Here is a 23088-nt window from a genome sequence, read left to right as displayed (position 1 = left end):
TTTTTAGAAAAACAGGATGATCTTTAAGAAGGAATTATTGTTTTTTTTTCTTCTCTGTAGTAAATAGTGCTTGGCTGTGTGGTTCTCTTCCATGTGCATGCACTGAATAGCAGCAAGACAAACCTACAGCATAGAACAGAACAGACATCAGTGACAGCATGCATGCCATCAGTTCAGTTACATACCATAAGAAGGAGGAGCTGGACTGGAAGCGGGTTGCAAAGTGGCTTGCAGAGGCAAAAGCATAGAAATTTGCAAATATGCTGCTGTGCCATTAGCGGATGTGGGTGGGCATTGACATCAGCTTTTATCACTTAACTCTATGTTCACGTTACTCTTTACGGATACATGGCCACTTCTTTTTTCATTTTTAAAAAAACATTAAATTGTCGACAAATGCACCAAATTCTCTATTTATATATTTATACTGCAGTACTCTGCTTTTATTTTTGATGATAGATCTCATAACACCCAGTATTCTTAGAATATTTCACTTCCAGTAAATATTCATTATCTCTAGTTCAGTACATACAACCTGTTGTCTAGATGAAGATGATCTGAACGCTGTGTGTACATTCTTCATAGTTCATAGTTTGGTAGTAGTTTTGGCACTGTTGGCAGATTCGGAGTCCTGCAGGAAAAGGAAAACAGCATCTCCATAAAGCCTGTCAGCAGATGGATGCTTGAAGTGCTCTAAAACCTCCTCGTAGAGGGCTGTGGTGCCTTCACATTAGAAATGCTGCAGACAGTTGCTGCAGTCTTCTCAAGACTTCAGTGTGCGGTGCATCCTGATGCATTGACACTAGCTTCAGTCCACTCCTTGTGAAGCTGTTCAAAGTTCTTCAATCAACTTTTCTCTCCTCAAACTGCACTCATCCCTGTTGCTTGTGCACCTCTTCATTCCACACCTTTCCTCTCAGTACTCTTGAGTAGCCAGTCTTTTCAGCAATGACCTTCTGTGGCTTATCCTCCTTTTGGGGGGTGGAAATGATCATCATCTCATCACCATCTAGAAATTGTGCTCCAGCATCAGTATATACAAATATGAATGCATCAATACAATATACAAAATATACATGCAAAATGCAAAAGTAAACTGTGTGGTTAGTCCGTTGTATACTCCATTACAGAGAGTATGAAGACATGCTAGGATTAACAGACCAGGTCCTGTACAGTACTCTGCAAGATCTAAATTATGCAAACAAGCACCAACATTACTGTGAGCTCAACATCTATTAATGGCTAAGACCTCCAGGAAGTCTTTTCTAGCTGCCTTTACATTTTCTATGTTAACTAAATATTTAATGATTATTCTCTTTTTAAAAAGATGAACACACGTGATCTTGTTGCAGTACTGCAGATCTCTTAAATAACATTAAGTCTCATTATTTCCATGTTTTTATGACGTTTTAAATTCTCTTTCTTCACCATCTTGCTCCTCTGCTCTTCCCTTCATGTCATCCAGGCCGTCTTGAGTTGAGGGAAGACACCATTGAGTCTCTGTTGTCAGCCTCCTGCCTGCTGCAGTTGTCATCTGTAGTTCAGGCTTGCTGTTCCTTCCTCATGAAGCAGCTCCACCCATCCAACTGTCTCGGCATCCGCTCCTATGCTGATGCTCAGGGCTGCCATGACCTGCATCGGGCTGCTCACGCCTACACCATGGTGGGTACAAAGCCAGTTCACATCTTTGTATACCTCCCCTGCTTGTAGAATCACCACACGAAAATGAATGAAAAGACTGCTTTGGGAAACGCAGTGCTAGAAATGATGTTGCAGATCTAGGTAGATTGCAAGTCTTTAACAGTGACATGTAAAAACAATTAAGAGGATTCTTTCACCTTTAACCTCAGTACAGCTTTATTCAGTAAGACTCCAGTCACCCCCAGCCTTCATCTTATTCTTGGTAACAAATTGGCTCCTCATTCACACAGCACCACAATCATTATTGCCACAATGGCTGTTTTTCTGCACAGAGTTGCTATGGTGACGGTGAAATAGCTCCTTCATCGACTTGATTATTCTTTTTCTTGTTCTCTTGTTTTTTTGTGTGGTGTTTTTTTTTTACATGCCTCATTTTTCATCCAGCGTCACTCTGCGTGTCTGTCTCTGTCTGTAGTACTGTTCCTCTCTTTTTCTCTCCAGTTCTCTGTAAGTGGATTATTGTTAAGGTTTAATCTCGGGTAATTATGTCATAAAGGTGGCTTTCTTTGGGTGTGACTGTCAGTGTCTGTAATTCACTCTCAAACACACGTTCAGACTCACAAAGCTTACAGGATTATTGCAGTCTTTGTGTAAGAGCTAAACAAGAATGACTTCGACACTGCTTAGATTCCTACCTTTTTATTCAGGTCACATTTTTTTCTCTGTTTTTTCTTTTAATTTTACAGATGGTAGAAATATGTTGAGAGTTTTTTGTTTTGTTTTTTTACATCTAATGAGAAATAAGCTTTCACAAGATTGTGATCAGCTGTAGCTTGTTGGACTGTTTGACAAAAACACGCAGGGAAATCTGCAATTTAAGGAGCTGCAAATAGACTAAGCAATTAATCAGTTCATTTAGCAAATAACTGTCAGATTAACCGATTACACTCATTAATTTTTGTCACATCATCTCTTCCCGTCTTGTGACTCAATAGATCTCATATTTTCTCATCCAGATCCCCTTTTGCAGCTTTTCCTCTCAATTTTTATCTGACCTTTCTCAAGCTGTAATTTCCTCCTCTTTTTTCCTCCCTCCACTTGTATTCTTCAAACCCTTAATCCCTTTTCTCTCTCCTCTCAAATCCTCTCTGCTGTTCTTCTTCTTTTTCTTTTTTTTTGCAATGCATTATTCATCTATTCTAACCCCCTCCCCCCCACTTCTGTCTTTCTCTTCCAGTCCATCTCATCCATCCTTCAGTTTTACTCTAACCTTCTTTGCACCCCCAGGAGCACTTTCTGGAGGTGGTTGGAGGCCAGGAGTTCCTCCTACTACCAGTGGAGGAGATGGAAAGGCTCCTCACATCTGATGAGATTAACGTGCCGGATGAGGAAACCGTGGTTACGTCTTTACTAACCTGGGTCCGTCATGACGCTTCCACTCGACAACGCCACCTACCCCAGCTGCTGGCTCATATCAGACTCCCGCTGCTGCAACCACAGGTGAGAGCGTCAAAGAGGTAAATGTCACTGGTTACCAAGAAAATTAAAATGGTAAGATTTAACAAACAGATGCACAATACAGAGATCCTGGTGAAAATTCAATTAATTATCAGAGTTGCATTAATAAGTAGACCCGGCAGCTCTGAAAGGGAATAAACTTAACATTGCATAAGCTTATCAAAGGCGTAAACATCGGATAATGCTGCTCTGTGTACTTTGATTAGATGTGTTACTGTTTGATCACAAGCGTTTCCTAACAAAATTTAGACCTTTTAGATCTCCAAACAAAAGAAAATTGCTCAATGGGTAAACATGAATTTTATAGTTAAAAAAATACATTTTGCTTTCGAATCAAATTTAGACATACACAGACAATTAGACGTGTCTGTTTAAAGGCTAACAACTGGTCAACCAGATTTAGCCGTGAACACGACATGTCTCGATGTGCGGCGCTTCATGGGTTTCTTCGAATAAAAATATATTAATCGCTGTTAGCTAACAAAGAGCACATTGTGTTTATATTGTGTTGTTGACCATTTCACTCAGCGTGCTGCATTAGTCTTTGCTTTTCAAAGCTAGAACTGCATGAATATTTTATTGATTTTATTTTGGGAGATGTCAAAGATGCTTATGTCCTCATATGTGTAACAGCAAAGTACACGGTTGGAGTGTGCATCTGTCTCCCCCCTGACGGTGTGCTGGCCAAATTTAACTCGTCCTTTTTTTCTCTCCTCTCGGGCCTCTTGGTTATAACCTGTCTCTCTGTCTCACTGTCCTCTTCAGACAGCTGGGGACCATAACCATTACTCTGTCAGGTGTGTCATAGCTCTATGTGCTGTCTAGTATGTGTGGCAGGTATCTGACTTATACTGTAATGGTCAGAAGTTTTTATGCTAAGCAGAACTTCACTTACTGCCCAGGGCTACAGGCATAATCAGACACACACTTTTTAAAACCTTAATTAACTGTGATATCTCTCGTAACTGCAGCTAAATTATCTGTTCTCTTCATCTCCCTTATCAACAATTTCCCTCTGTCCCCCCTCAGGTCTTTCCATTATCTCTGTCAGCATCTATACATCGCCCTGTTTTTGTTCTTTGGCACTTTATAGCATGAACAGCTCAGATATATGGCTTCGCCCCGGTCAGCTGAAATCACAAGTAGCTGTAACATGTAACCAGGGAAGAAGATGGATGGCAGAGGGGTAAAGCAGCAGAGTGGCAACAGAGCAGAGAGACTGAAAGCAAAAGAGGCACAGAGCCAAGGGTTGATTTTTACCTTTAACAGTGTATCATGTGTGACAGCTCCTCCCCCACCGCCACCATGACAAAATGACAAATAAGCCAGCATTCAGGATCCTCACGAGCTGTGAAATGCCAATAGAGTGAAACATAAACCTCACACAGACAACCGATCAATATTCATCAGCCAATTAGTTAGCTCTCTATCTAGGCCACCATGTTATTATTCATCAAGAGGATGTCAATTCACCAGATGAAATGTTTTAATTCCCAATCCCTGTTCCCACTCATACACATTCACATATATATTCTTCATCTAATCTCCTCAGAAGTGCATCAGCCTGACGGTACACACCAAACAGCTGTATGACAGCTTGTACAATATCTGTGACCAGTGGAAATTTAGCGCTTTTAGGCAGGATGACAACCGACAAGCAGGTCTGATGGAGCATGTTGGCAGCTGAAGCCTACGTGGGTGTCTTCATCTGTTGGGTTTATCTAGGCACAAACCCCGCTGGAACACAAGACACTCAACTGCACGACATGTATGCGTTTGTTTCCAGCCATACTATATGACCTTTCAATGAACTTAACCTGTATGTATGAGGTATGCAGAAAAGCAGAAGTAAGCGTCTTGCTAAATGATGATGTGCAGCCACTTGGACACAGTTCACAAGAATTGGTAATCCTTCTACACTATTTGTCAGAATTTAATAAAACTTGCACATGATGATCACTTAATAGGCCTTCACCCAAATTATCCTCATGGTGATAAATTAACATATTCCAGGCACGTTTTTATAAGAACTGTTAGTCCTATTTTTTGGGTCAGATTAGTGAACCAAGATTAGTTTGCTCTGGATATGACCGTTTGCGAGCCTATTTGACTTCTTTGTTGGGTTTTAATTCTTATTAGTTTGTACAGTGCTGCCAGCAAAGCATCATTTTCTTTCTGTAATTCTTCTCTCTAACATTCACACCCTGACGAATGTGTCAGGAGTGACTCAGGGTTCAGTATCTTGTCCAGTGTCTGACTGTGATTGAACTACTAGCCTTCTGATTGGTAGATGACCTGCTCTATATCCTGAGCCATAACGACCCCAGCACCTTACTGTGAAGCCACGATTATAGAAAAAATTAGACTGCAAAGCTCTTCAGATGATCTGACAACAGTTGAGTAAATTAATGAACACAGCCACAGCCAGTTTATTTCAGTAATAGTAAAGTAATGGCAAAAACCAATGCAGCCTACCAAAAATAGTGCAAAGTCTTCTCCCAAGACAGGCACAGCTTGCTGCTTGAAATCTGGAGAAAAAAATATAAATGTAAGTTTCTCTATGTGATATCTCAGGAAGCAAAATTGGCAGTGTAGACCAGGGAGAAGAATTAAAATGAGATTTTATTTTTCTGTCATGGAAATTCAGTAAAACACTTCCCCTTGTTTTGTTTTTTAATTTTTAACAACACTACAAGGTCAGAGCACTAGTGAAAAGATGCTATTATATTTATTATGGTGTGCCTTGGCTCTTAATATGTTTATAAGAATATGGATTACTGCAAACCTGAATCGAGATGTATTATATATTTAAAAGCCCGCCTTCCAACAACACAATGCTAAAAAAACAAATGTTGTAAATCTAATACGACAGTGCTAATATGCTAGTTTATTTCACAGGTATAATGTTTACTTACCACTTAGATTTTCACTTTAATACGTGAGGATGCCAGCATTTTTTTTTTTTTTAGCACTGAATGAGTTCATTTCTTGTATTTTTTAGTGCTAAATACAAGATATGGTACAAGTATTGGAAAAAGTAAATATACAGCTAAAATGATGGCGCTAAAATGAAAGAGACTGTGGCTACCATGACTGTATGTGGAAAAAATGTCATGGCTGTACGCCCAGTAGTTCCTGAGATATTACAGTCAGGCCTAAAACCAGTGAACTGCCTCAAAGGACAACATTAAATCTGAAATGATTAAAATTGTATATTAAATTATTTGCATAGCAGTATTGTTTGTAAGTTGTGTTTTGTGGGAATTTGTGCAGTGGTATGGTGTTCACAAAAAGTCAAGATGGAGAGGACAGCTAGAGCAAGAGCACATCCAGCAACAGGGACACGCATAAGGAATAAAAAATGTGTGTAGCTGGAAGATGTGTGTATGAGAGTGTGCCTTTTTTTTTTTTTTAGAAGAAGACAGAGCCCATGCTGCCCCTCTCTCTCTCTCAAGCGTGAGCTGAAACAGAGAAGATAACACAAGTTTCTCTCTGCCCACTGTGAGGTAAAGAGAGGACGGAGAGGACAAGGTGGGACGCCTGCAGCAAGCTGTCTTATCTCATCCTCCACATTCAGTCCTTCACAGAGAGATGTATAAATACCACCGGAGAGGACAAACACTATTTTTTTTCGATCTGTCCGTTTTTTTAACACACATGCACATGAATGAATGCGCAAATAGGGTTCGCCGTAATTTGTCCCTCAGTGATTGTACGCAGTAGAAGTGTGGGTTCACCCTGGTGTGTAAGCTGCTTATCCATTTACCATGCCTGCTTTACGCTCTCCACGTCTGGCGGGGGGGAAATTGATTTTATATTCAGTGACCAAGTTGAATTATTTGAGCTGAATGTTATTTGTGTTGGTGGGAATTATGGAGGAGAACACAGAAAATAAATGAGAGGGTAAAAATAATAATCGCTTTCCTCTTCTTTTTTATTTATCTTCTAGTTCTTCCATTATACCTGCTCTCTGTGATTGAATCTAAGTGACTGTCTGAACATGCGGGACAAAAACAGAGATGCAGGCATTCTCAAAGTCTAACCTAAAATGACTTCGAAATTCACACAAACACACAAACACAAACCTATCTAAATGTAAATCATGTATTTCCCCCCATGCTTCAGGGAAAACTTGATTCTCACTACCATGCCTCTCACAGGCAGCAGTTTCCTCAGGATGTGTTTTCAGGAACAGGCTGTGGATTGCTGCAGCCCCTGGGTATTTGTGTGTCTGTCTTTGCGCACGTGTGTGTGTGATTGTAGATGAGGTTATAGGGTGTGGAGAGCTGATGAGATGTTGAGGGCAGATTAGTTCTCTAGTGTGTCAGATGATCAGTGTGTGCGTGGTCTCGTGTGCGAGAGCGCATTAATGGTTGTTGGTCTGATCTCATCTAATCTCTCAATGAGAGAGAGCAGCCTTCTTTCGGCTCTTGAACCTCTTCAATCAGCGATAACATCGCAGCCAACATGTCCCTACACCCATACTGATGTAGCACATGCGTGTGCCCTCCATATATTCCAGCTGCAGCTGTCACATGATTCTGCGTGTTGATGCCTTTGCTTTTTTTTCTCATTTCTTTTTTGCATGTGTCTGTAGTTCCTAGCGGACCTTGAGAGCAACCCTCTCCTCCGGGAGAGTGTAGAGTGCCAACGCCTCCTGATGGAGGGGATGAAGTATCACCTTTTACCCCAGCGTCGGCCCCTGCTTCAGAGCCCCCGCACTCGGCCTCGCAAGGCCACCGTAGGGGCCATGTTCGCTGTGGGTGGCATGGATGCTACGAAAGGTACAACAGCATCTCACATCCAGACACAGGTGATGCTGTGGTAGAGGAGGACTGAGCTTACAGTTAAACTGTGACAAATGCTACAAACTGAGAGTCGGTAACTTCCATTTAGAAAAGCTTTGTTCTGATTGATGCCCATTACAAACAGAAGATTTCAATAGATGGGGCATCTCTGCTCACAGCCACAGCTGACATTACCATATTAAGGGTATTCCTTCACTAAACAGGCTGTTTAGGGTAATCTGAAGGGTTTTTTTGCTTAAAGGAATTACTTGTACATTTGCTGACCGCATGTGTAGTGTGAGGAACCGAGTCGGTTCTACAGGAAGTAAGGACAAGCATAATAGGTTCACCTTAATAGCTTAACAGATTCCACATTAATGAGCAGCTCCTTTAGTTCTACCTTTAAATGAAATATTGAGCATCAGTGTCAACAGGTTTAACACTATCCTACAACTGTGAGAAGGCGTTATCAAGAAGGTGCAAGTTTGAATTGTTTTTTTAATGCATAAAAGGACAAAGTGTGAAAAAGTACAGTTTAGAGAGTTTCAGAATTAATAGCACGTACTTCTTCTTCTTTCTTTTTTTTTTTTTTTTTTTTTCAGGTGCCACGACTATTGAGCAGTATTGTTTACGTCGAGACGCCTGGAGGCAAGTTGCCACCATGAGTGGACGGAGACTACAGTTTGGTGTAGCAGTCCTCGACGGGCGTCTCTACGTAGTTGGAGGGCGAGACGGACTCAAGACACTCAACACTGTGGAGTGTTACAACCCACACAGCAAAACCTGGAGCGTCATGCCCCCCATGTCCACACACAGGCATGGCCTAGGTGAGGGCAGTTTGACAACTTATATTTTCTTTTCTTTTTGCTTTAGATTTTGAATTTTGAGTCAAGAAGGTAGGTGTCCTGTTTGGGCTGTATTTATACTTTATCTCAAATTTAGTTGCCTTCGATACACTCCTGCATGTCTTCACTTTGTGCTGTTCTATAAACTGGACTTTACCTTACAAATTTTGATCAAAACAGAAGCTTAGATGCACCTTACAGACACACCCTGCTCCATTGTGGATAAACTGTGTCCCAAAGATATTAAGCACTGTGATATAAAAGTAAAGTTTTGAAGAAAAAAAATATTTGGTTATGAAATTGGATTCAATCCTTCAAACGTTGTCCTTACACTTGCTTCCTAACGCAATAAAGTGACAAAAAAGAGCAACTCAACTGCAGCGGATCAGCAGATTCGGTGCCACGGCTCAAGAACACTTCAGCAGGCTGGTTTGAGCCCATGTTTCTCATTTGAAAGGCATCTCCCCACTCGCAGCAGTGTCCTGCTATTACTATAACAACATTTGATAAGGCGTGCTGTGCTGTTTTATTGTGTTTACGAAAGTGTGCAAGTGTGTGAACCGTGGTGGGTTTTCAAACACATCTGGCAGCACAGATGTTTAGGCAGATAAATCCCTGAAGTACAGAGGTGTCAACATGCTGCTAACTCTACATGCCTAATGCCCTGGGTGTAGTTGCACACACACATAAAAACTAACACCTCTTGTCCTAAAAGTATGATGCTTTATATGTGTGATGCTTTGCTTATCCTGGCTGATTTGGTTTTGAGAAGTTTTCATGATTTAATAGTACGTGTGTTTATCTTCTGCAGGTGTGGCTGTTCTAGAGGGACCCATGTATGCAGTAGGAGGACACGATGGCTGGAGTTACCTCAGTACAGTGGAAAGGTGCAAAATAACTTCACACTGCTGTTTTTTTTCTGTGATATCAACCCAGCTTTTTAAAGGGTCAATTCATCCAAATTATTAAATAGTGTCACTTACTTTGTCTGGTAGTTAGTCATATGGGTAAACTTGGGTTTGTATGACCAGGTTTTGCTGTTCATATCCCTGCTTTTTTTATACTGTTTTTCTGTGGAGAAACGGCTGTCTCTCTTTAAAATGACATTTTACTGTTGACAGATATTTTGATTCCCTTCTTAAACATTACATATTTCATTATTGGTAAGGCCTAGGTCACACTGGGTTGCAACCACTGGTCACGAGGAAAAAATGGACGTTTCCTGAGCAGTTAGTGAGGGTTGTTTGAGTTTGATGGCAGCTGCTGTGAAATGATTGCTAAAGCCCCACTCACACATTTTTCCCTAGTGACTGGAGGTTGCCAGGGAGTTGCTGACCGGTCTCTAGCCTGTGTGACTGAGACCTTAGAGATACAGGTTTTTATGCTGTGCCTTGAGCAGGATTGAGAAATTACACTGTGTCTGTCAGGTGGGACCCTCAAGGACGCCAGTGGAGCTTTGTTGCAAGCATGGTTACACCTAGAAGCACAGTGGGAGTAGCTGTTCTCAATGGCAAGTAAGTGATCTCACAGTTCCCCTCAGGTAAAAAGTTACTCAGATTTGCTTGTTCTAAGTTATATTAAGTGCATTCAATATTAGCGCATCTGTTTTAGCACAAAACACAGCTTTGGCCGTTTGTTATGGAGTGTAGACGTTTTGGTTTTGGAATTAGCATTTTGCATCTGTTACACATAGCGAGCCATATAATTTGTTAGTTAATTCAAGTTTAAAGGGCTCCAAAAGGCATCAACATCACAAACGCAATGTTTGTTGCCCCTGATATGTTGCTGTGGACATTTGGAAGTAGCAGAATGCAACCTCAATTGAAATATAAATGTAAATATAAAAAAATAAACTAGGATGCTCAAAGTGCAGCATTAAATTACATATTTCAAAGTTAAATAATACCAATACAGACAAGATACTACAAATGAATCATAGTGCAGGTGCCAGGGGGGTTAAAATGTGATATTCTATATTTATTTGAATGACTTTAAGCAAAAGTATCTGCCAGCTAAGCTTGAAGCCAGTGTTACCAGCTGCTGATATTTCTCTCAAAAATCAAATAAAAAATAATTTTATGCAAGATGTGACTTGATACGTGTGGCATAAAGAGAAGATTTTGTAAATATTTTGTCATTTGAGAAACGTGAGACCTGAAACCTTCACAATCTCGCTCTTTGTTTGGAAGATAAAAGTGTTACGTTTATACTACTGTCACTTCCCACCTTCTTCTGTAAGACACGTGAGGCAGTAATGGAAAGCATAACAATATTCATTCACACACATGCACACACAGACGAACATTTATTTAAATAGCTGGATTTAATAAGGCTTTAGGGCTTTTAGTGCCTCGCTGGCCAAAGAATTGGAAGTTATTAGAATCAAATATTGCATGTTGTTTTTATTATTCAGGGCCTCAGAGACAGTGAAATGCTTTATAGATGCTAATTAATACAGAAGCAACGGCTAACCTTGCCCAGCAGTTTTGTGTGTGTGTGTGTTAGTGTGTGTGTGAGCATTGCTGTGTGCTTTGGTGAGTGTGTCATGTACTGTATGTGCTGTGTACTCTCAGAGCGCTTTGCCTGATGGAACTTATTACTTGCTTGACTGGCCCCGTTTCATTTTTTTCTTTACCGTCCCAACTTCACATCCATGGACACACACACACACACACACACAAGGACACACACACAGACTGACTGCTCAGGGTTGTGTTGCACCAAGAGTGATGGCTGATTGATTTTTCCCACCTCATTTTGCCCTCAAAAAAACCTTCACAAGCTACACACACAGACACACACATATGCCTGTCTTCCACCTTGTACCATCTGCTTCAGTGTCACTAAATTGAAAAGGGACTTCCAGGGTCCAGAAATGTTCAGAGGGATAACACCATCTTCCCTCTTCCTCAGATTGTATGCAGTAGGAGGTCGTGACGGCTCATCCTGCCTGCGTTCAGTGGAGTGTTTCGACCCCCACACCAACAGGTCAGAGACCGGGGACTTCATCTGTCAGCAACTAATTGCTGTCTCCTATTTTGTTTCCTGTCTACATGTTCCTCTAGTGAAGCGCTTCTTCCTGTTAGGTTATTTACCCACAGATCAAAGGAGACTAGTAACCCTCACAGGATGTTAGAACAGACAACACTGAAAAAAGCTTGTCATGTACTTTGATTAAGGTCTACTGGAAGGACTGGAAAGAGTAAAGTAATTTTCAAACAATATGTTTCCCTCTCCTTTTTTTCTAACTGTATTCTTCATTTTTAGGTGGAGTGGTTGTGCCCCTATGGCTAAAAGGCGTGGAGGTGTGGGCGTGGCCACGTGGCACGGGTTCCTGTACGCCATCGGAGGCCACGATGCTCCGGCGTCATCCCTGGCATCTCGGTTAAGTGATTGTGTGGAAAGGTGAGTCCACATTTATGAATGTGTTTGCTTGATTTGAAATATGCTAAAGTATTGTGGTGCTTATAATGTGTCTGTCATACAGTGGCAGCGTTTGTAAAATTAATGGAAAGATTTTAGTGTCTTTTGAATCCTCATTGCAATGTGCAGAATTATTACTCATTAATCTTGCTAATGAAGATACTAAATGGGAGCAGGATTTGACCTTGATTTAGTATTGTGTGTATTATAATTGAGTGTAAGACTACTGTCAGCGCATCAGTAAGAAAGGACATTTGAATCTCTGCTCAAGGACAAAGATGCAGCTGCTTACATGAACAAATGAACTGGACTTTGGTAGTGGGAAAGCAAGTGTGATAAAGAAATCACAACAAAGATTTGTGTTCTTGACTTTTCTACCACAGTGTTTGATTGTTTTTAACAGTTTTGGTTGTAAAATCGTAGAAACGTGCTGATTTCAATTATTGGATATATGTGTGTATATATATATATATATATATATATGTATGTATGTATGTATGTATGTGTGTGTGTGTGTGTGTGTGTGTGTGTGTATGTGTGTGTATATATGTGTATATGTGTATATATGTGTATATGTGTATATATATAATGTATAATAATTTTTATGTTATTTTTACATTTACATTAATTCTGTATATATTGTATTTCACAGGAATAGTTGAACACCTTGAAAAATGGGCTTATTTGATAGGTTGAAAAATTCCCTGTGAAATATTTAGTTGAAGTCATTTTTTTATCTGCTTAGCTTTGCGCACATGTTGCAAAACAAGGAAAATAGTTTTCCTGGTTACGTCCAAAGTTTGAAAAAATACAGGCGAGCAGATCTACAGCTGATGAAATCCTACACATACATTTAATTAGGTACATGTAGCTGCTGTAAGAACACAGTTTGTGATTTTGGTGAGACTAACGTCACTATTTTATTGACTTGTTTATACCTACCCACACTTTATTCCAGATTTGGCTGGTGAGCAGAGATCTCTGTAAAGGTGTGTTAGTGTCATACAGTGATGAAACAAATCTGTGAAGTTACTGTGTCCAGCTGTTTTGCTAAGAAGTGGTCACAGCATGTGACTGAAGCAAGATCCTGTCATTTCTGTTTTGTGAAATTAAACAAATGAGATGGCACAAAGTGAGGGGTGAAAATTAGGTATTTATTTTTGAATAGCCTGTTTTCCTTTACTTCCAGTATTCATGTTAAGCTGAGCTAATGAACATCATCTCACGCCAACTTCAAACCACTGAACTACAGTGTGAACTCCTATGTGCAGGTATGACCCTCAGACAGATGTGTGGACAGCTGTGGCTCCCATGAGCATCAGCAGAGATGCCGTAGGTGTTTGTCTCCTTGGTGATCGTCTGTACGCTGTGGGCGGGTATGACGGCCAGGTGTATCTCAATACTGTGGAAGCTTACGACCCTCAGACAAACGAGTGGAAACAGGTACTGTATGCAGACACGTGCACAGCGCAGCAAATCTGTGTCTCTTTAACCTCATTCACTGCATTTTGTGTATTCACAGCACTTCACTTGTTCCACATTTTGTCATGTTCCTGTCTCAGAGGTCCATGGACCATTAGCCTGGTCTGTGCTCTGACACTGTCAACTATTTGACCTTATATAGACAGGTGTGTGCATTTCCAAATCATGTCCAATCAACTGAATTTCCCAAAGTGGACTCCAGTCATGCTGTAGAAGCATCTGACCGATGACCAGTGGAAACAGGATGCACCTGAGCTCAGTTTGGAGTGTCATTGCAAAGGCTGTGAATACTTCTGTACATGTGATTTTTTTGGAATTTGAAAATTTAATTTAATTCAGTTTGGAATAAGACTGAAAGTATGACAAAATGTGAACCAAGTAAAGCTTGAGAGTATCCAGAGAGGGCATCCAGGTATGAACACACACACACTGATTGCAGTTCAGTAAAAAACGTGTAGTAAAACACAAATGTACAATCAGTAGATGAAATGTATAAACATTCAGTCACAGTTTGACCTTCCCACAGCTCCTCTCCGATGTATCTTGGCATGTTTTCATTGTTATGTAAATGTGTGTTTTCCTCCTGCTAATATTGTCCTTGCCGCTGGATATTGCCGCTCAAAGTTGAGTGATCTCATTCAGCGGCTTTCAGGAGTCTCTGCCACTCTTCAGTTTATACCCCATCTCCCACGTAGGCTCAGAGGATTTCCAACTTTGGTTGGCAGATTTTTCTGTTAAAATTTGCCGTTTTAGAGACAGGCACCATGCTGAGAACAAGAGAGGTGTGGGAGGAAGGAAGCAGAATGCATTGAACTGCTCAGACTGGCAGGGAGGGACGAGGACAAACTCAGATGAGAGAAGAAATGCTGAGACCATTAAATATGTCCTGTATCTACTGTCAGAGACTTAAACAAACAAATCAGTTGGTGTATTGTCAGTGCCATCCTAGTGGCATCACTTCCACTCTTGGCTTTGGCACAAATCTGTCAGTCTCAATAATGCCAAATCGAGTAATATAGGTGCTAAAAGGAGGCTCAGCATGGTTTGTCTGTGCAGTAACAGTGATGTCAAACATAAGCACTGATGCCTTCTCTTTGTTCCTCTTTTTTTATTATTATAAATTATGGGGAAATGAGTCCGTTTGTTCAAAATGATATTAGAAGAAATTACCTTGGCATTTCGGCATAAAAACCTGTCAGCTGGTTCAGGTGGTTGACTCATGTCTGCTGCTGCAGTTACAGCTTCACTGTGTTCCCCTGAAACTGTGCTGTCACCACTTACTGATGCTCTTTAAAACACCACCTCCACCACTCGGTTATCATCGTCACTTTCTGCTCCCTGCTGGGCTCACTGTTGATATCAACAGCATGCATTCCCTGCAGTCACATAATAACCCATTTCCTTCCGTTCACTTTCAGGACCCGTTTACTCCAAATAACTATGATGGGTTATTTCCATCTGCAGTCAGTTTTTGTTTGGCAGCATCACTCTATTCTGGGATCTCCCTCCCATTCGGTGCATTTACAGTTCTGGTCAAAAGTTTACGTACACACATCACTGGCCTGAGTGTTTTTTAAAGTCATTAAAGATGTATGCTATACAATCATTGCACCCTGGAACAAAAACAGAAAGAAATAACGAAATAGCCCAAAATTATCGTGGCCATGAGTGTACGTAAACTTCTGAGCACAGCTATACACACAAGTCAAGTCAAAAATAGCACGATAGGGACACCGTAGGTTGCAAAGAGGCTTGCAGAGGCAGCAGAGACTGCAGCTGAAGCATCTTAAAAGTAAGCTCTGGATGAGGTTTGATAGTAAAACTGAAATTGGCTGCCACTGAGATCATCCATCACCACCTAATAGATCCAGACTGTGGAGAATAGCACACCTAAAGCAGCCAACAAAGTCATTTCAATTCTGTTTAGCTTTTTTTTTTTCTCAAGCTTTAAATTATATCAAGTAGTCTTCATTAGTAAATTCGGCGTAGTCAAGAGAGTGCGCGTCTGTGTATCAGCACGTGTGTGCTATCCATCTGTATATGTTAACAAGGTGCTTATAAACTTTTAAGTCAAACAGGATATTATCATTCCCATAGAGTCATGTTTCTAGTTAGTTTTTTGTTTTTTTCTGGTATTGACTCGTGTTTTGGGTGGTAAAGTTTGAAGGTTGGCGGTTGGATTCCTGGCTGCTCCAGCCTGCATGCCAAAATATCCTTGAGCAAAATACTGACCCCTACAATCAGAACCCAAAGTCCCGATGCATTGATTGGAGTGTGATTGTGTGTGTGAATGTTAGATAAAAATCACTTGTTAAAAAAATTGCTCTTTGAGTAAGTAGATTGCTGTATAAGAATCAGTCTATTTCCCATTATTTTGGATCACTAAAATACCCTCGGGCACGGGGCAGATATTCTGCTGTAGATTTATTTACAGCATTTGTACTCAAAACTGTTTTTTTTTTATTGAGCCAAAATCAATAAATTTGTTCCCCCAAAAGACTAAAATGAAATTAAATAATTGCTCAAGTGAGCTGCAGACCATTTAAAAATATAGCCGTATCCAAATTTGCAGTCTTTACATTCAACGTTTTCAAAACTATGAAACAATGCAAGTCAGTAGTTTAATAGTAATTTTCAGTTATATAAACAATCCACATCTCTGACTGTGTTCCTCATGTTTGTCCTGTTATCTTTGCAGGTAGCACCTCTGTGTCTGGGCAGGGCAGGCGCGTGCGTGGTGGCTGTCAGACTGTGAAAGCACAACCTCACATAGTAGATGGCAGACTGTTCACCATATGGCTCGCAGACCCTCCTCTTTGCCACCGCCGACACTGCTGGGGACACCGAGAGGTCTTTCCGGCCACACCAGGAAACTGTTTGCGAACACTCTTCAGCAAAGACACATTTTACTCTGCGTAATGCCGACTAATCCTTCAGATTTTAGGCAGATTAGGGTTCAGGTACATGTCAGTAGCTCTCCGATAAAGTTCTCACGTCCCGATACTTTGTGCCACAGAAGTGAACTGCCAGAAATACACATGGCAGAGAGGAAATCTGCAGTGTTTATCCGAGCTCGACAGAACAGCTGTCCCACACATACCGTACGTGCACGTCTAAATCTACACGGCTGCTTTCAGCTCCCATTTGTGCTGAGTAAAAAGGTGGAAGACAGAGCGAGATTGTCAAAACTGCCTCATCACGTTACGCTCTTCGTTTCTCCAAACAGTATCTGATGCTGTGTACTGATGCTATTTTAAGATAGTCCCTATTATTTTTATGCTGCAGTTGGCAAGTGCTCTTCTTCCCCTTGCTTTTTCCCACCGTTACCCGCCGACAGATGAAAGAAAGACTTTTGACATAATCAGCACACCCTCACGAACAGCGATTCTGTGAGGAACTACAATTTTCATGCAAAAACATTTCATGCTTCATCAAATATTTCTGCGCATATGTCTTCCATGTTGCATCAGCTCACATCTGAAGCCTCTGCAATGCTGCGGTATGAAGTTTATCTCAGCTTTTTAATATTTTATTTTTCTTTAAGTTGCGCCAGAAGATTGTCCAACTTTTGACTTCGTTATTTGTTTTTAACTGCCATTTTTGCACAACTCTAGGTCCATTAAGCAGGATATTTGGGTTTGAAGTGTGTGTGCGTGTGTGTGTGAGATGATAATGGTGATAACACTGTGATCCTTTGTTGATCCCTGCAGGAAAATTTTGTTTTCAATTTCCCCCAGACCACAGGGTCAGCTATTTACAGACAGGGTCTGTTCAGCTACCGTATTTTTTCCCTCCGCTGTAGAGGTTTCTTCATTTCCTGTGTGTGTGTGTGTGTGTGTGTGTGTGTGTGTGTGTGTGTGTGTGTGTGTGTGTGTGTGTGTGTGTGTGTGTGTGTGTGTGTGTGTGTGTGTGTTGGATGCTCAGAAATTGCAAGGAGTATATTTTTATCTCAAATGAGAATCTTCCCCTCACCACATCTTCAATTCCCTGCTGCTTTCTCTTCATCCCCGTTTTCCCACTTCATCACCGCACGTACACACACACACACACGTTTGCTTGCACCGCTTTGCTTTAGAGCCCAATTTCAGGCCCAGAAAAATGAACAACAGACCATATAATGAGACCATGAATTTAATAACGTTGATTCAGCCGGTGCCGATATTTTGTTTGATGTCGAGTTCAAAGCGTTATTGGATTCGATGCTACTGTAGACAAAACATAAGACATGAGGGGCAGATGAATGCTGTGGAACAAACTGTGGGTCAGGAAACGTAAGGAATGCAAGGTTCTGACAGCAGATTCCCTACCGGCACACGGCACAAAAATGTCATGCTGCATCCTTAATTGTGCATTTCCTGTCTGTTTCCTATTGGTCATGTTGTGCGTGTGTGTGTTTGTCTGTCTGTCCAGTGCAGAGCAAGGAAACTCCTGACAGTGAGAGGCAAAACAGGCTTCCTCTCTGAACTGACAGATGTAGGGCTAATGTAGCCCCCAGGATGCACTTTACAAACACACACGGACATATTGCACACACACAAAGACACACTTAACCACACAGCTGAAAGCCAAGCGCCCCAGGAGCCGGTGAAGACTGAAAAGCCGCCCAAATTTGCCAGCTTGACATCTAAAAAGCGGAGACGCGAAGGCTCTCAATTCCCCTCTGCCGAGCTGATGTTTATTCAAGCCTAATGCACTGCTGCATTATTCTATTTTCTCCCCCACCCTCGCTTGCTTCTTCAAACCTGCCTGGTGTTTATTTAGAGTAATTCTCTTCAGATCACAGCAGAAGAAGTGTGTCATCTCCACTGTGTCGTATGATTTCAGCAAGAGGTTAAAAATAACATAAAACACATTCCAAATCTAACTATAACTGTATATTATGTACATAAATAAATATAAAGTCTGAATGTAGTCTTACTGCATTACGGTGTCTATATTATACACTTCCCACTGAAAATGCTGTGTGTTATTGTGTTTTGTTTTTTGTAACATGAATTCAGATGATGAAGCGATGTAATAAAAGCGGTCTGTGGGAAACTGCACAGCTGCTCGTCTTTTACAAAATACATTATGTATGTACAATATATGCTGCTGTAGCTATCATTGGTCTTTTATACATTAAAGTCAAGATGTGATTTACCACTTCCCGTGGCTTTTTCCCTGCTCGACAGAGGCGTTTTAACAGCAACAGCTAATCATGTTTATGCTACAGATGTTGCAGCTGGCAGTTTGCGTTTGTCACATTCACAGTAAATGCCACTGTGGTGTAAATTTGGCTCTTATTTCTAACAGCACCCCCATTGGTGCGACTCCAGCCAAGGCCCTATGCAGTTCAAAGGTTTCTGTGCAGGTTTTTGGCTGCTGAAGTGCAATTCTGAATGTATTTTCATGTGCCTGGAGGTTAATATGGATTCTCATTAGTCTTAAGTGCAGCTCCTCAAATGTAAAAGCTAAACACTGAACCAGAGACGCCACAGCTGTTCGAGGCAGAGTGGAACAAGTGTGCAGGGAGGAGGAATGGGGGCAGTTTATAGATATTTTAGCCTCAGGACAGTGACCAGTAGGCAAGTGATTCACTCTGATATTTATTGCAGAGGAAGCTTTAAATCATAAGTGCTTCTGACAAACGACTCCCGGTGGCGTTCAGAGATGATGCTGGTGACCTTGTCTTGCCGCCTTACTGCACCTGAGTCTATTTCCCCTGACAGCAGCAAGAGGGAGACACAAAGTGGTCTGCTTCATTCTGCATCCTACACTTGGAAATAACCGGTAAACACTTACATCTGTCAACATCTGCATCAACGCAGCAGCAGAATAAAGCAGATATGCTGTGCAGTCAAGCGCTTGTGAGACCCACAAAACTGTATTTTTAATTCTAGTAAAGACCCTAAAGTTTGTGGAGACTGACTGGTGTGAGTGTGTATAAAAAGTGTGTATAAAATCCTTTATGTGGCGCCCAGTAAAAGCACTATATGGCTTCAATAAAGAGCTGGAACAAACAGAAGGAAATGACAGATACTGTGAATTAAGAGCAAATTTCCTCTTCATTTTGGGGAAAACAAATGGGAAAAGGTGCGTTCATTACTGATGGTGTCATCACGGTGCTGGCACTCGTGCAATCCTTCATCCACAAATGGTGTCATCACTTTGCGGCAAACTCGATGTGTAAATTTTTACACGTGTTTGTTTTGCCTACGTTTTAATTGCAGCTTTGAGAAAGAAAGTGTATGAGTGCACTTTGTTGTGTTAACACTGTCAGAATATTGATTTGCAGACTAAAAATTCATCATAGATGTTTACAAGTCAACATCATGGTGACAGTTTTGTCACAGTTGTCGCATTTGGAGCTTTTAAACCACCACGGGTTGAAATTTGACTGTTTTCATATCCGTGATCACTGGGGCGAGAAAAATCATCAGCTGAAGATTATGAGATGCACTAAAATAAAAAGCTCCTTAGGAGGATCTCAGTGGTTACTGACGCGGATCTGTCGACTGCCAAAACTGCCTCCTAGTATCCAACACACACAGGGTGACTCCATCTTGCATGTGTTGTGTTTGGATTGCTCTGTATTCTGGTTGTGTGGTCTTGATAAGGGCTCACTGTATAGTCTAGGACTGATTCTCAGTTTCAAGATTGTATGTAGCATGATTGCTTGTAGTGCTGTAATAATGCCTTTTATCTTTTATCAGTATTAATAAATGCATATACAGCAAAAGAGAAATAGGATTGTCGTGCAGGGGTAGCCCGAGGTTCAGTACCAATTAACCTGCCAAAAATAGAATATTTAAGGAACTGCTCTCCTGCTAGGCTCCTGTGCTCTGCTAGACACTGAATGCCTAGAAAGTGTGGAGAAAAAAAATAATACCACAGGATTGACAAAAACCTCCAGGATCAGATTTGTTTAAAAGAAGGGGGGAAAAAAAAAACCTTAAAAAGAACATAAAGATATTTCAAAGTATCTTTTCAGGGCAACTTGTAACACCTACATAAAACTTGCATGATTCCTGGAGGGCAGAAACATATTCATTTGGGATTTTTTTGTGAAAGAATAAGGAGGAAGGAGCAGAAAAAAAATACCATGAGAATCTCATTTCCTCCGCAGCTGCAACGATGGAAAGCTGAAATGGTTCACATAATAAAGGAAATAAAGGAAGTCATTTTCAGTGATTATCTGTCAGCTTTCACTATGTCATATAGACCTGCTTTCTTTATATTTCGTAAAGTGCAGCAGTTCCTTTTTTCTTTCTATTAACGCACCGCATCCTGCATAAAAGCTCTGCTCGCATTGTCTCGTTGGCAAAAACACTTTCATTCATTTTTCATCAGCTCGTTTTTTCATCTCTCTCTGCTCTAATTTTACCATTTTGCTTGAAAATCATACAGCTGCTCCCTTCAGTGCATCTTAATGAGATCTGAGTCAGCAGGGTGTATTCTGCTTCAGCATGCCAGAGCACAGACAGGAATATTTGTGTGACACCGCTGGCATTTCATCCCAGCTCTCTGCCTGGGTTGTACACGGATCATCAGAAGGTCATCAGCATTTTCTTTCTGCCTATGGGCAAAATGAGGTAACACAAGGGAGGCAGAAGTTTCTCCTAATTTATATCGGGTGGGTCATTCTGTAAAGCACTGAGAAAAGCACTGAAATTGGTTAACTTCCGAAAAGGACATCAGTGAACACCCAGAGGACAGCAGAAATGAAATGGGACAAAGATATGCAGATAGGCATGCCTGGAGAGTAGAAAGAGATGTTCTTTAAAGAAAAACTATGAAAAGCTGCCACCTGCTGGATCTGTGGTGAAAGCATGATTTCAGTTAACTTCAGGTGGGCTTGATACTTGTAACAATAATGCTGCTTGGAAAAGGTGAAAACTGGCCAGTGGTATTAATTTGTGGTGTTACTTACATTTTCTTTTTAAAGCTGCAAGTCTGTATTAAACAGTTATGCTGTGAATATCCTCACCTAAGAATCAGTACTGTTTACTGTTTGGTTAATCCAGCTATGAAGAAGTTTTTACTCTAGAGATCCAAGTCAGTGGAGTTATGATGGCTGAAGCAAGTTTGTGTTTGCAAGCACTGAAGTGCAAATTTTGCTTAACCTACTTTTTGGATCTGAGAGTTTAATTTGTATTCGATGTTTTGTGATGTTTCGAAAGAACTGTGTCTTTGCATAAAGGGATGGAAGGCCTTGGTGTTCCCCCATATAAGCTGGAGGAGGTGGTTGGGGAGAGGGAGGTCTGGGCTTCTGTGTTTAGGATACTGCCCCTACGATCCGGCCCAGATAAGCAGAAGAAGAAGGATGGATGGATAATAACAATTTTTCATGCCATTTATTGCAGTTGATTAGAAAATCCTGTCAGAACTGAAATGAATTGTTTTCTCTCTCATGCTATATGCAATGCTCACTTTCTACCTGTTTTTTAAAATAATGTATTAATTATATTCCCAGAGCAAATGAAATACAGAGAGACTTTATGTTGGGTGATTTAGCTTTGTCCATTGGTTCAACAAACTTTGAAATCATTTTGAATCTGGACAATGATTCTTGATTGTGAAGGAGATCCTTCACAAGAGACAAGGTGGAACATTTAACTTCTGTATTTTTCATTGCACTTTTAACCGTAACACCCACTCACTTGTCGAGCCCTGATTAACTCACGCTGATTTTATTGTTTGGACTTCATCATTACAAGATCACATGGGCAGGTAGGAAAGCAAGAACAGTCCTCATCCTATTTTTGTAATATAAGCAGACAATTATATAGTGGAACATCCACGATGCATATCAATATACAATTGTCATGCCCCTAAAAGTACAGCGTATTTACGCTACTTAAATATGCTACATCCAGATGAACAGAATCAATTTTTGGAGATTTACTTACCTTGATGATTGAGCCTGCATCAAGACGGACAGCGTATTTACATTGTGAACAGGAGAACTTCCACAAATAATCCCCTTTTTAAAATAACTTATAGTATAATTTGTGTGTCCTTTCATGTAAAAATGCCTGAACACCTTACACACTACTTAAAATGACTTACTCACTATTTAACATTTCTTAAAATATAATTATTTGTCTTTTCCTGTAAAGCCTTAAATTATTCCCTCTTATTTTAGTGCATCCACACCGTTTGTTGCATGCTATAATATGAAGGGCAACCAGTACATATCTGTTCTGAGATAATGCCCAGAGCATTAAAATTATTTGCTGCCAAAGGCTAAATTCACATGCGGAGAGACATATTTCAGTTCCTTCGGCTTTCTTCGGTGTCCATTATTTAGTAATCTGTGTTTTATTCTGTGTATTAAATATAGAACAAATCCATATTAAACAACACCCACTGTTAAATATGAGACCTCCTCTTTATCTTTTACATCTTCTTTT

The 23088-nt window shown here is 40.7% G+C and overlaps 1 protein-coding gene across 1 annotated transcript in view; it reads left to right on the top strand.

Annotated features, from left to right (window-relative positions):
• The window catches only part of klhl5 (kelch-like family member 5), a 39543-nt gene extending 20708 nt beyond the window's left edge, over positions 1-18835 (top strand). Inside the window, exons 4-13 of the mRNA XM_086295819.1 lie at positions 1466-1662; positions 2929-3141; positions 7757-7943; positions 8549-8773; positions 9603-9678; positions 10219-10305; positions 11705-11779; positions 12059-12196; positions 13486-13657; positions 16395-18835. Coding sequence (XP_086151945.1) covers positions 1466-1662; positions 2929-3141; positions 7757-7943; positions 8549-8773; positions 9603-9678; positions 10219-10305; positions 11705-11779; positions 12059-12196; positions 13486-13657; positions 16395-16451 — 1427 coding nt within the window. The 3' untranslated portion in view covers positions 16452-18835. The remainder of the gene's footprint in view (positions 1-1465; positions 1663-2928; positions 3142-7756; positions 7944-8548; positions 8774-9602; positions 9679-10218; positions 10306-11704; positions 11780-12058; positions 12197-13485; positions 13658-16394) is intronic.
• The last annotated feature ends 4253 nt before the right edge of the window (positions 18836-23088 follow it).

This window comes from Aulonocara sp. 'chitande type north' Nkhata Bay, linkage group LG6, assembly GCF_057382095.1.
Source record: "Aulonocara sp. 'chitande type north' Nkhata Bay isolate Kocher_YH1m ecotype deep benthic linkage group LG6, A_spYH_male_GT1.1, whole genome shotgun sequence".
Lineage (NCBI taxonomy): Eukaryota > Metazoa > Chordata > Actinopteri > Cichliformes > Cichlidae > Aulonocara > Aulonocara sp. 'chitande type north' Nkhata Bay.
The sequence above is the reverse complement of the archived record's forward strand: the minus strand, read 5'-3'. Positions and strand labels throughout refer to the sequence as shown.